This window comes from Prunus dulcis, chromosome 3 (genome assembly GCF_902201215.1).
Source record: "Prunus dulcis chromosome 3, ALMONDv2, whole genome shotgun sequence".
NCBI lineage: Eukaryota > Viridiplantae > Streptophyta > Magnoliopsida > Rosales > Rosaceae > Prunus > Prunus dulcis.
The window spans coordinates 7,243,453-7,258,150 of record NC_047652.1 but is presented as its reverse complement, the minus strand read 5'-3'; the positions used below and the strand labels follow the sequence as shown (position 1 = coordinate 7,258,150).

At 36.7% G+C, this 14,698-nt stretch overlaps 1 protein-coding gene across 1 annotated transcript; it reads left to right on the top strand.

The window, feature by feature from the left end:
• The first annotated feature begins 302 nt into the window (after window positions 1-302).
• On the top strand, window positions 303-2,007 carry LOC117622198 (CBL-interacting serine/threonine-protein kinase 5-like). The gene has a single exon (XM_034352786.1). It carries the CDS (start codon window positions 467-469, stop codon window positions 1,874-1,876), a length of 1,410 nt encoding a protein of 469 aa, XP_034208677.1. The 5' UTR covers window positions 303-466; the 3' UTR covers window positions 1,877-2,007.
• Window positions 2,008-14,698: the final 12,691 nt, after the last annotated feature.

The window sequence follows — 14,698 nt, the reverse complement described above, 5'->3', positions numbered from 1 at the left end:
ACTATTAAATATTTTCCTATTTTCAGACCAAATTCTCCACCCTAAACCCTAAACGATAGTCCACAGTCCACATCCACCACCCTTTGTAATCATTCAACAACAACCACCTAATTATCTCCGACCATGTTGCACAATTTTTCCGGGAAGGACCATGGCCATCTTTAGTCCTTCTAAGTTTTCAATTATCTCCAACAATAACCTTTTTTTTTTCAGGTAAAATTGTACATTTCTAAAATGGGTCTTAACCATTTTCAGCATAAACAAAATGTTCCCCAAATTCAAATTCTAGATTTTTTTTTTTTTTCTTTCCATCCCACACCGTTTTCCAGGAAAATCATCAATTCCATTTTTCCTGACCTGGGTCTTCGCCATCTCTACGATGCCCGACTGTTTCTTGGCCTAAACTGGGTCCTCTCAAATTTGTTTAATTTCTCATATTCCCAAAAGAAATTCTTGTTTTGAAAATATGCAGGAACAAGAGTTAGGGCAACAGCTGTGTCCCAAGTCACCAAGAAACATTCTATTTGACAAGTATGAGTTGGGAAGGCTTCTAGGACTAGGCACCTTTGCCAAAGTCTACCATGGAAGAAACCTCATCACAAATGAAAGTGTAGCCATCAAAGTGATCAACAAAGACCACATAAAAAACGAAGGCCTCATGGAGCAAATACAGCGCGAAATTTGTATCATGCACTTAGTTCGCCACCCCCACATTGTTGAATTAAAAGAAGTTATGGCCACGAAAACCAAGATCTTCTTCGTTATGGAGCACGTAACGGGCGGTGAATTGTTCAACAAGGTATTCGAAGGGAAACTCAAGGAAGACGTGGCTAGAAAGTACTTTCAACAACTCGTAAGCGCTATTGAATTTTGTCACAGTCGCGGTGTCTCACACCGAGACCTAAAGCCAGAAAACCTTCTTCTGGATGAAAATGGAGATCTGAAGGTCTCCGATTTCGGATTGTCAGCGTTACCAGAGCATCATTGGAGCGACGGTATGCTTCACACGCAGTGTGGCACGCCGGCTTACGTGGCGCCTGAGATTTTGAGGAAAAAAGGTTATGATGGAGCAAAGGCAGACATATGGTCTTGTGGGGTTGTTCTCTTTGTTTTTCTTGCCGGCTACTTGCCATTTCTAGATGAGAATGTGATGAGAACTTATACGAAGGTTTTCAAAGCTGAGTATGAATTTCCACCTTGGATTTCAGGGGAGGCAAGGTTGTTGATAAAAAAGGTTTTGGTTGTTGACCCGGAAAAGAGAATTTCGTTTCAGGAGATAATGAGGGATCCTTGGTTTCAAAAGGGTTCAAATTTTCCTAGGCCAATTGGGGTTCCCAATTCCATTGAAAACGATCAAAACAAAAAGGATGATAGAATTGGAAATTTGGGTAGGTCAAGAAGTGGTAGCATTACTACTAGTACTACAAAATATTCATCATCATCTCCACCATTTTTCAATGCTTTCGAATTCATATCGTCCATGTCATCCGGGTTTGACTTGTCGAACATGTTCGAGGACAAGAGGAAATCCGGGTCGATGTTCACGTCCAAGTGCTCTGCCTCCGTGATCATGGCGAAGCTGCGGGTGGTGGCGGAAAGGTTGAATTTTAGAGTGGTGTCTGAGAAGGAATTCAAGGTGAAATTGCAAGGGAAAAAGGAGGGGAGGAAGGGGAAGTTGGCTGTGTCGGCGGAGTTGTTTCAGGTGGCAAAGGAAGTGGAGGTGGTGAAGTTCTCAAAATTGGCCGGTGACACTCTTGAGTACACCAAGTTTTGTGAAGAGGATGTGAGGCCTGCACTCAAGGACATTGTTTGGACTTGGCAAGGTGAAGAAAATGAGTGTGAACTAAATAAGGTTGAAAATCTTAACTGTTATTAACTGTATATAGGTAAGTCCCTTCAAGATGGAGGTAAATATTTACCATCCAGGAAAACCCTTTTAGATTCCAATCCTAAGTCACTTTTCACAACTTTTATTCTATAATAGTTCCGGTCCTATATAGTGTCTCTTTGTTGTCCCTATAGTTTTCTCTTTATGGACATGTCTCTTTAATACAAGAATGGGCTATTTTAGAATTGTGAAAAAAAATTATTTTAGACAATTTTACTTTTGTTTTTATAGCTTAACTGTCATCAACTATATGGGTAAGTTCTACTGCAAGAATTTTGGAACTTTCTACAAGACATTCGAAATAATTGATTACTTTTTTCTTCTTTTTTTTCAATCAGTGACTATAATAGTTTAAGTTCCAAATTTAAGTTGTCTTGAGTTTAATTTCAGCCTAAACTTAAAGTTTATATACAATTGCCTCTTTTTTTTTTTTTTTTTTTTTTTTTTTTTGGTGGGCCTTAAGTCCTAGATCATGTTTAAGTACTCATTTTTAATTTTTGTTTTCTCAAAGTTATCACTTTTTTTTTTTTTTTTTTTTTTGGTGGGCCTTAAGTCCTAGATCATGTTTAAGTACTCATTTTTAATTTTTGTTTTCTCAAAGTTATCAAAAGAACAGAAAGATATTAGCATCGTCATATATTATTAGGGCCAATAATTTCTCCAGATAGTGATTATTGGACACTAGTATTTAGTAGAATTAAAATCGGAGAGGTTGAATATCTGCTTACAACTTACATACTTGATCAAAGCTCCCAACCCAGAGTTACAACTCACATCAACAATTTTTAGGTGGAAAATTAATGAAACTGGGTTTTTTGAAAAGCAATGTGTTGATGCCCAAAAAATCCACGGTTGGGTCCGAAAATATTATCGGCCTAAAACGATATATTATTGAGAAAAGTCTCGATTTGGAGCACACGAAAGTCCACCATGCACAAGTCACACTTCATGTGCCATGCCAAATAAATAATCATTCATACTAGGAATCGAGATTAAGATTATAAAATGCATTAGCTCTACAAATTCATGCTAATTATTCCACCAAGCATCATAATTAAAACATGCCAAGAGACATGCCATGCGAAGCACGAAATCGTTATCTCACACCCAACCACACTACAACATGAGTGATGGGCCGAGAAATGGAAGGTCTCGGGTTGCTTGGGAGCCTCGAGACTCAAGCCTATTTCTTAGGCCCAAACATGTGGGTGAGCACAAGAGAGAAAAATAGTCCAAGCAAAATAGCCTATTGACACAACCAAAAAGCCCAATGTTTAACAAAATAGCCCACTTGCTTAAGGAACCACCTTGGCCCATACAAAACCCCCAAATAAGCCACAAAAATCTCAGCCCTTTGCTGGAAAAATAGAAGCCACGTAGAGAAAGTCTACAAGATCATTAAATAGAGCTGCTAGGAGGTTCCAGCACATGGAGGGAGCAAGTTTCAAAGCCAAAACATCCAAGGAACCAGGGGGTATTAGCGTGTAAGATACCAAAGAGTGAAACACCCTTCGAACCAGCATATATATATCCCAACTCCTTTTCTCATCAGACTTGACCATGGAAAAAAGGGAAGAAAGCAATAAAAGAGATGGCTGGGAATGGAAGTCTACCATTGAGACAGCTGCGGGAAAAGAGGGCCTTGAGCTTTAAAAAAACTATGACCTGGGGCAAATAGACAGAAGGGATTTCATCAAAATAGGAAGAGTCAAGGAGGGAGATGAGAAAGGAGAGGAAAAGCTTCATCAAAATGGGTAGAAGCCATTAGGCTCTCTTGAGAACCGGTGGTTTCCAGCGGTTATAAAATGAGGCTTCTCCTACCTAACAAACCCAACCCATATTTAGAGAGCAAACCTTCTCTCTAACTTGCAAAAAACCCAGCAACCTCATGCACTATTCACCTTTCTTCTCCATTCTTCTCTTCTGGCAGACAAAGCATTTGTCAAGCTGCCGGAAGAACTTTGTTCTCTATTTCCTCTCTCTTAGCCAAATCTCTCACAAAACTTCTCCTTTCTTACCATAACACTTCCTTTTCCCTCAAAGCAAGCCTAAATTTTCTCTTAGTGCTAAACTCATGTTGATTTTACTTTCATGCCACATGCCTCTCATGCCAAGCTCAAAAGTTTATCTGTAAGCATGCAAAAATTACCTGTAAGTTGCCATTGTTTTGGCTGGTGAGGGTAACCAAAATACTTCCTAAGGCTCTGCTGCCCTTTCGAAGCATTTTTGGGGCTTAATTTTCAAACTCAGACAAAGAGGACAATTTCATCAGTCTGCCCTTTACGGCAGCCCAGCCCATTTACAGTTGTCGGAAGAAAAAGTCCCCTATACAATGTGAGACCTCATGGCTGTTAGTGTAATTTCAAAAACGTAAAGGGATTTTTTGAAAACACCAAAAATCTTAAGAGGTGTTAGTGTAAATAATTCTTATTAGTTGAATAATAATTTTAAGCTTCAATGTAGTTCACATGATTAATAATAGCATGTAACATATTTTATTAATTAGAGCTTTTTAGATCTAGGTCCAAAACGATTAGCTGTCATTGGGTTTAGTCTTCGCGTTTTTGGTTTTAGATGTAGGTTCTTTGATATTTATTACTTTTTTTATTGTGTCAATTTTACCCTTTGAGGTAAATAAGGATAACACATTGAAAATCTAAATTTAATGCATTATTTCCTTGTAATTGAATTTCAGAATTTAAAATTTAAATTATTTCTTTGATAATATTCCTAATATATGGATAAAATACAATTTAATTAATAAAAAGTAAAGACCCACATATTATACCAATAAATCAGACAAACAACACCCACATTAAATTATGTACCTGACAAACAGGTAAATAGTGTTATTATTAGCAACAAAAAATACGTAGTGATAAAACGTGTTACCTATAAGTTAGGAATATAAATTAAAAGACTACCTATAAGTCAGATATGAAAATAGATAAAATAAAATTGTATGTTACCTATTACAAAAAGGTACATAAAATACTATGACACATTGTCAAAAATATGAATATATATATATATATATATATATAAACCTATGCAATAGGCAATAGGCAATATGACATAAATGACTATTACCCGATTCAATTCATAAGGGATAATATTGGAACAAAAAATAATTTTAAAATAAATAAAAAATAAAAAAATTACATAAAAAATATTAAAAACTGAATGTAATTCTATGTGGCACAAAAGTCAAAGGACTTGGATCAAAGTCACCAAATCCGAGGATTAAACCTAACTTCTCAATAGGAATTTGGATCAATATCAACTTTTCTATATTAATTAATTCTACATTGTTAAAAGTGGTATTAGAGCATCTACAATCATGATATTATTTTTTATATATTTAAATTTAGTCTTTTTTTTATCAAACGGTAGAGAGATTGCATTCATAAATTAGCCATGAGGGCAATACAAATATAATAGCAACTACAACTATCCACACAAAGTGATAAAAATCACCACCCACAAAGGAGTTACAACCAATATAGAGGGTTTCTTGGCAACATCAAACTCATATAGTATACAAAGCCACATAGAGCCAAGGATAGTCCGGCATAAATGTCTGTCTGGAAAAACCAAGTGTAATACCCCACAACGCAAACTACAAACAAAAACTATACTGCATAAAGGTCATAAACAAGTTTCAAACTCAAAAGCGTTGATGCGCTTATTCAACACCATAGTTCACACCCAAAAAAAGGTAACCCAAGCCCACAACTAAGACTTGGAAGAAGGCATACCTAAAAACAAAAACAAAAACAAAAACAAAATTGAAGGCCCACCACCACTACCGCAGTCACTCCCGCCAAAGTGGGGACATGGTATATCACCGAAACTGCTACAACCTAAAAACTTATGACAACAAACAAAAAACCCCTAGAAATTCAAAGAGAGAAAGAGAGAAAGGTTGAAAGGGAAGAGGGAATAGGAGAAAAGAAGAGGGTGAAGGAGGAAAGTGGATAAGAGAGGAGGCGGAGAACGGAGGAAGGGCATAAGTGACATCCTCTGCTTGTTGCAGCGCTGAAAGGAGGCTAGGTTTTGGTTTCGGGTTTGAAAGCATTTCAAAAAAAAAACCTAGTTATCTCTATTAGTTAAAATTATTAAAAACACTATAAAGTTTTTTTTTTTTTTTTAAATTTATTAGTACAAGCGATGGCCTAAACTAGAAGGAGGGGGTTTCCCTCACACACATAACCAAGAGGCCATGAGGTTCGAACTTGAGACCTCTACTCTACAAGTTAAGGCCCTTTTCCATAATGTTAGACCCCGTTGCCCAAAAAAACAAAAAAAGAGACACAATATAAAGTTATTTTAAGAGCTCTCTATAAAATTTCAACTCCAACTCTACTCCCTAATTTAGAGAGTCTTAAATGCTTTAATCATTTTTTAATTCAACATAAACGCTCCCTCTCTAAATAAATAAATAAAAAAGAAAAAAAAGTTAGCATTTAATAAATGTCTAAAGCATCAAATTTTTTTTTTTTTTTTTTACATGAAGGCGATAGTTTTTTTATTGATGAAGATGAATGAAACAAGTACAAAAATCGAATTGTATCCTGGAGGATTAGGCGAGTATCTCTACACCAAATAAGTGTTGTGTTAACTTGCAATTGTACGGGCCAATTAGTAGTATAGCAAGACAAGTACGAGATCGTACCCACGAGGATTGAGAAGTTCAGATTAATTATGTACTTAGATTACCCAATTCTAGAAACAAGAAGTTAAGTCTAAAACAGATTTTAAAGTGGTATTGAGTTTCAAAACAAATGAAGCAAAATGAAATTGGAATTTGAAGTGAGAGTGCTTGTGATTGTGAAAACAAATGAACAAAATGAAATTGCAAACGAGAACAAGTAAACAAGTGTAACAAAGAGTTGTCTTACGGGTTGGAAAACAGATTTTGAGACTAGGGCATTCGATTCACCATAACAATCCAATTTTAGGTTATAAGGATTCAAGGGACAAGCCTAATTCAGATTCAAAGATTGATTCTATCTAAAGTATGTTTAAGCCATGGTGTCTGATCCTAACCTTGTATTCCTAATTCCCTAATTAAGTCCTTGTTGTCAGACTTAAATTAAGTATTAGAAATCCATTAAGCATAGAAGAATGTTTTAAACAAGCAAGTATATCTAATCCCTGTTGTCGAATGTCCATACATACTCTTCCTATTCATAGTTGAATTCGAATTAAGGTATATGGTGTCTACTCTTAATTTCAACCAAGATACACAAATCTAAATGGTAGCTAGGCATTCTGATTAGCATATGGGCAAGTAGGCATAATGAATAAGAACATGAATCATGAATCAAACTTGAAACTTGAAATTTATAAACCCAGAATATTCATGTTAGGTTACATCGAAGCCCTAGTTATGAATTTAGCTACTCATAATGGGAAAGAAACTTAAACATAAATGAGAAAACAAAATGAATGCAATAAGAGTAGAAAAACCATTAATTTTATGAAGTTCTTGTGGTGTCTAATGCTTCTCCAAGAGCTTCCCCACATCTAGAAGGATGTATGAAGGTTAAAGAGGTGATTTGGGATGAGTTTGAGTGAGTGATGATGGTTGAGAAAGAGAAAATTCGTAAGGAAATGGAAGAGAGGCTTGTTCGGATAGTTTTGGTGATTTGGGGTTGTTTAGAGCTTTGGATTGATTGCTGGAATGTTTGGGGTTGAGAGAGTGTTTGAGGGTGATTTCTGAATGTGTTTGGGGAATGATGAGATTATTTTAGGGTGATTTCTGAAGGATGGATGAATTGTGAGAGTGTGAATCCCAGGATGTGGTTCATTTTGGTGTGGAATGGAAGTGGTATTTATAGGGAGAAGGAAGTGAGAAATATGAATTGAGTATGGCTTTCACCTACAACACTCACTTCACGAACCTTACCTAACACACCAATGCAATTGAAAATCAGTTTCTTTTCTTATTTGGCTACTGCACTTCACCAACAAATCCTACCAGAATCCATAGCTCATCATGACCAAGCAACAATCAAGTCATTCTTAGGTCAGCATGACTAGCAACTTCATAGGCTTACGAATTGGGCTTCCGTTAAGCAACTGAGGACTTTGAGTTGTCCATCTTGAAGTTTAGAATGTCATCTTTCCAACCACATGTTATATAGGTCAATCCAAGGTCGGAGGAAGAAGTTAAGGCAAAAACAAATTTCTAGCTAAGTTTGCACATTTTTGCACAATTTTGCACATTTTCCTATCCAAAGCCACCATTGCTACCTAAATCTCAATTAACTGAATGACAAAGACAAAAGAGATTAAAAACATAAGTTTAACTAAAAAACATAATCAAATCATAAATTAGCAGGGTCCAAAATGATATATAATTATGCACTGATCAATAGGCGTATGGTCGTCGGACTACCGAAGTAGGCTATACTCTCTTAATTGCAAGCGGGAGAAGGAACCTTGCCTCCGTTATAGCACCCTCTCTCCCCCCTTCTCCCCAAAATCCCCCTATAATCATATTCGTAAAACTACAAGTTACAATCCTTGAAAAGAACATCAGTGATACAATTAGGTGGTTCCTCAAACTAGAAAACCAAGGTACTCAAATGTAAAGCATAATCGTGATTGACTTCCCAAGTGTAGAGACAATCTAGAGAGATCACTCTCAAAACAAATATTATTAAACCCCTTTGTACTGCAAAAACAAATCTTGCCCTGGCTGCTAGTGCCTCCACTTGTAAATATGAGTAAACGTTTTCAAGTAGGACCACAGGGGCTGCCACAAAAGCCCCATGAGAGTCACGCACCACTATTCATGCGGCGCGCCCCCCCCCCCCCCCGCCCCCCACCCCCCTCCAACCTCCCCGGCGTCCCTTTTCGTCTACTAGCCATGCTCCATCGACATTCAGCTTAAATAGATCTGTAGCCGGTGGGCAACACTTTTTGATTTGGTGTGGGTGTTGATCTTGTGTTGGTTTAAAAGTAACTCACAAAAATTCCACCAAGCGAGATCTTGCATATGAACAGCCACGCGTCTTGACCTTCGCCAATTTCGATAGTTAAGGGCCTCTACAGTGGACAAAACCCAGTCACGTGGAAACTGTGAGTGGTCTACTACAGAAGGCATCAGACTTTGCATGAGGCTTCTGGCACAAGTGGCGTAGGGACAGTCACATAGAATGTGAAGGATGGACTCGTGGGGGCCTCCAAAAAAGAAACACCGCCGATCAATGTGAATGTGTTTATGCCACAAATTAGCATGAGTGGAAAGGATATTAAGACAAACTCGCCACCTAAAGAGCTGCACCTTCGCAGGGACTTGGGCTTTTCAAATGGCGGGCCATAACATCTCCATAAAGTGGGTGGTAGAGGTGGATATGACATGAGTGGCTGGGGTGAGCATTTGACGGGCCACGTGGTAACCACTCTTGGCAGTAAAACAGTCTTTTTTTTATTTATTTTTTATTTTTATTGTAGTGCCAAATCAAAACATCTTGGGTTCGTCAATTACTTAGAGGAATGGTATGGATGAGCTCAACTACTTTAGGTGAACATAGGAAAAAAAACAAACTTATAACATGAGATAGTACTATTTTGCTATTTCTGGCTAATAATACAATAATATGTGAAAAAGTTATTCTATGTGTCACTGCGTTATTGGTTGGGAATAGCAAAAAGTGTTATCCCCGTTACATGAGAGTTTCTCTCTGAACATAGACCATGTAATCTTGGGACATTCCAAGTAGAGGTGTCAAACGAATCGGACATATAAATTTGGGAAACCCAAGCCGCCTTCATTTTGGGTCTGCAAAGCTTATCCCAAGCTAGCCAATGGATTTTCTTCTTGTTGTTGGTATCATTCCACCATAATTCAGCCACTATCATGTTAAGATAATCACAAACAAATTTGGGTAGTAGAAAGCAACTCATAATATACAGAGGAATAGATTAAGCTACCACTTTTATGGGATTTCTTTCCATGCGCTACTTAGGCTTGCCTTTCCAATAGATTGAGCTACCCCTTGTTTCTACATATTAGCATCGGAAGTCCCAAATAACACTCATGATAATCTACCCACTGCACTTTTCTGTAAATTTACTTTGTAACCAGAGGCTTGCTTATATTGAAGAAAGATGTCATGAATGGTGTCATAATCCTCCACTTTTGCCCTAGCAAACAGGAGACTTTAATCGGCAAATAGTAAATGGATGATAGTGGGGGACCCTCTACACATATAAATCCCTTGAAGCAAACCGTCCCTATCTTTTTTTAGTGATAAAAGCTTATAGACCTTCCACACGTAGCAGGACCAAGTAGGGGACATCGGGTCTTCTTAGATGATATTGGGAAGTATAGCTTTCATACAATTAGCAATGACTTTCCTTGCAATCTTATAGAGCACATTGCAATCTTGTGAGTTAGGTTCTTCATCTTGAGAATGAGGGTGACATCGGTAAAATTATTTTGGGAAGGAGACGGGCCGAGGTGACGAAGAGCTTGATGGCTGTTGTAGCCTTTGGGCCTATCACACGCCAGAATTTCTGAAAAAATATTGAGGGCATATTGTTAGGCTCGGGGGCCTTGGTGGGATATATGAAAAACTGCTTTCTTTATCTATGAATCAGTAAACGTAGACAGTAGCTAGGCATTCATAGAATCAGTGACTTTCGATTCGATGACATAAAAAATGGGGGAGTTCTTCTCGTTTCCATGTGAGGTTAAGAGTTGCTCAAAATACTTCAACACCTCTGTTTCCATACCCATCTCATTGTCATGCCAAATCCTACTGCTGTAAAATAGGCCCATGATAGTATTCCGCTGTCTCCGAATTGCGACTCTTTAATGGGAAAATCGGGTGTTATGGTTGCCTAATGTTAATCATTGGACTCGGGAGCATTGTCTTAAGAACGCTTTGAAGGAAACATGCATCTAATGCTTAGGAAATGAACTTTAGTCACAACCTATACATAAAAACCATTCTAAATGGCGGATTCATTTTGTTTGTACTAGTTGAGCTAAACCTTTTTCATTTTAAACCAAGTATCTTAGCCTAGTCTCTTTGAACACAAATAAAATAAATAAATAAATAAGAGTATAGATCATTTACCCTTGATGACCTTTTATTGATTTCTCAAGAATGAACACCTTTTTTGGAAAGACCTTTGGTTTCTCTTGATTTTGACTCCTTCACCTTAATGCGATTCGACTCCCCATCATGGATTCTCTTTTTCTGAACATTACCTTGTTTTCTTTTGAACACATACTTTTGGTTTGTATAATTTATGTGCGCAGAATATTAGTATGCTTGGAGTGCATAAAGTTACTTTTTCCTTAGAAAACATATTAAATTGTGCTTAATGACAGTGTTACATACAAAATCACGAGTACCAAATCACCAATATTCATGCTCAGGAATCAGAATAATATGAACTGCTTCCTTCAGAAATCACTTAATACATTGAATCTGGCCCTTGTATTCTTTTCACGTTTTCTCCAATGGTTGAGCAACTATATTAGTGCTGGAGATGTGCTTCGTAAAGCGTAAAGCTCTGTCAAAATGAAGTCTGTCAACTTTTAATCTGAAAATGAATTAATTTTTTATTTATTTATAAAAAAACGTAAAAAATTACAAACAGAAACCACAAAAACACGCAGACCCAACTAAATCGAAGTAGAAGGACGATTGTCTGATTTTATTTACATCTGTTAGCTTCCTTTGGATGTGCCCTGAAATCACTAAACAGCTTTATGATTCAGCATATTGCCCAGTTGGACATGTACTTTGTCTATGTCTAACGCTCATTTAGAGATTTATTGTCCGCTAGGAGGAATATACCATAATGCTATTCCACTCCCCATCCGTTCGATGTCATCCATAGAAATTACCAGCCGTCCGATTCGTTCTCCAACTTGTGCCCGCACAAAATCTAATCTAAAGTTATAAACCGCACAACCAAAGTACATGGACGATGCTTTGGTAGACCCCACCAAATTTTATTCTATTTTTATTTCTTCTTTAAAAAGTGAAACCTCTGACCTAAACAAATACGTACAAAACTAACCCGTCGTTTCGCGATTCGTGGGCCTCGCACCATGCTTAGAACGCACGACGGCCACGGGCTAGGGAACTTTATCGTAGATTTCCTCGAATAGTGGCAGGTGGGGGCTACATAAAATGGTAGCCGTTGGATTCACGTGGGAGCCACTTTGGAAAGACGCTTTTGACGGTCAAGATTTGTGGAGTCTTTGTCGCAAACACTAATTATAAAAGATGTATTATGTCTTTATCAAAAAATTCTCTTTTGCAACATGAAATTGAAATATGCGCTCTCATCTATTTGGGGATAATTAATTCTTAGCCCAAAGTCTACTTTAACAAAGCAAGGAGAAAATTGTGTTTAATATTCTTTAAATATTGTTAAAAAAAGAAGATAATATAATTCTCACCTAATATTCTACTCTTTCTATTAGGAGTGGGCATTAGAACCGGAATACCGAAATTGTGCCGATCTTGTGCCGTCCCATTTTGTGTTACTGTTCGGCACGACACCGATTCCAGATTTGTGATCCTGTTTGGTGCCATACCGCACCAAACAGTGCCAGGTAAATAATAAACCCCAATTTCATATGAGTTTTTCTATTTAAACTTTGCACTTCTCTTTGTTCACCCCAACTTCTAATTCAAATTTTCACAAATTTTAAGAAAACCTCACTATCTTCTCAAACTACCTCTAAATACACACCCAGCTGGAAAAGAAAAGAAAAACTCATCAACCTCACAACCCACATCCCACACCCGAACCCTAAGATCTTTAAGTCCATCTTGCAGTTTCATACTAGCATTTTGCAGGCATTATTGCATCACTATTCTTTTGCACTTGATTTTATTTATTTATTTATAGAACATATTCTATAATTTTTCAATGTAACATAGTGTGATAAATATTTTAAAAGTAATAGCTTACAAGTGTAGTCGTTCTTCATCAAGAATTTTGTTCTGCTATGGGAAAGGAATCTAGCACATGGTATTTTGATGTATATTTTCTTATTATATATATATATATGTTGTATATGGATCACTATGTTTATATTATTGAGGGCATTATGTCAATTTAGGAGATAAATAAAATCAGCAAGCAAAAGTGTTGGGCAGTGGGCGTAGAAGAAATCTGTTAACAAAAGAAAGAGAGGGAGAGAGAGGTAAGGAAGGAACGCAAAGCTAGGGGAATTCGTAATATCCACTCCCTCCCTATTCACCTATATTACTCTCACAATCCCAATTTAGGGTTTTTGAATAGGAGATAAGATTGTAGTAGGTTTCTTAGATTGAAAGATGAATAATCTGGCAATAGGGTGTAGAGGAGTTTATGTTTTTCTAAAACTTAATATGAAGAGTGGTGAGGTGTGTGGGGGTATGTGTATTGATATAATAGGGTTAAGTATTAAGTTGGAGGACCTTTTTTTTTTTTTTTTTTTTTTTTTACACAATAATAAAACTTAAAAGCTTAATGACTTAAGTATTGAGGTGAACAAAGAAAAATGTGGGGTTTAAATAGAAAAACTTTTTCAGATTCCTGCTTTCCTAGGAACATTTCGACTCCAGCTTTGTTTCCTCCGTCTCCCTTCTCTTCTCCTTTCCTTCCCTCTATTATTCTGTTTTCTTCTCTCTCTCTCTCTCTCTCTCTCTCTCTCTCTCTCTCTCTCTCCAAAGTGTATAAAACCGGTGGAAAGGGAAAGCCCCTAAGTGTATAAACAAATTCTTGAATCTTGATAGTTTGTAAACTTTGTATGAGGCTTGATTTATAAAAATTGCAAGATTTCTGAATTTTTGCAAGAATTTTTATGGTATAAACATTGATACCGAATCATATCGGTCCCGTTTGGGTTCGGTATGATTTGAACGTGTTCTAAAAAACTCTCATTCTGTGTCATCCCATCCCAATTCCACTATCTGAGATTGACATTAGAATGACCTCCATCCCGTATCATCCCGTACCATGCCCACCCCCACTTTCCACAACCATGAAATTCATAATACTATGTTGCATTTAGTTTTTCATTTGTTTTAAAAAGTTCATTCATTTTGTTTTGTCTCACACAATTGTCTCATTTCTTTTCCTTTCTTCTCTTCACGTCACACCATGACTAAAAACTTTTTCTTTCTTTTACCAAAGTGCAAGAGAGAGATTATTATTATTATTATTATTTGTAAGTATAAATACTACTAGGGTAGGAAGGTACAAATTCACATGATTTTTTAGAGGTAAAAGAGTTGGTATGAGACGTCTTAGGTTAAACTTGTAAGTATAAATATTCAAAGGTTACCTCATTTGTGGGGTAATTCAATGTCATCTAGAGTTTACTTTAAGAAAATTTTTTTTGACAAAGGAGAATTTGTCATCAAATTAGACTCTTATTATAATTTGGCCCAAAAAAAGAGTCTTAGAAATCCACCAAATTGATAAAGAAAGTTGGAATTATTATGGCCTAAAATTCATTATGTATTTCCTTCAAAGTCAATAACTTTTTAAACACACCTGAATTGTGTATGGTTTATACAAGTTACGATTAAACACACCAAAAACTTCAATTGGATACGCATTCACCTGTTAATTAGTTGGTGCGAAAAAAAAGAAGTTAGAAAATTTCTTTTTGAGAATGATTTTTTAATCATTTTATGGAGATAATAAAAATGGAAATAGTAGCATAAAGTAATGAAACTTGGGAACGAAAGAGACACACACGTACTTCGCTCTTTTTGGTGGGATCGGAAACAAACAAACAAACAAAACAGAGTGTTTGTTAGAAGAGAATGTGTCTTT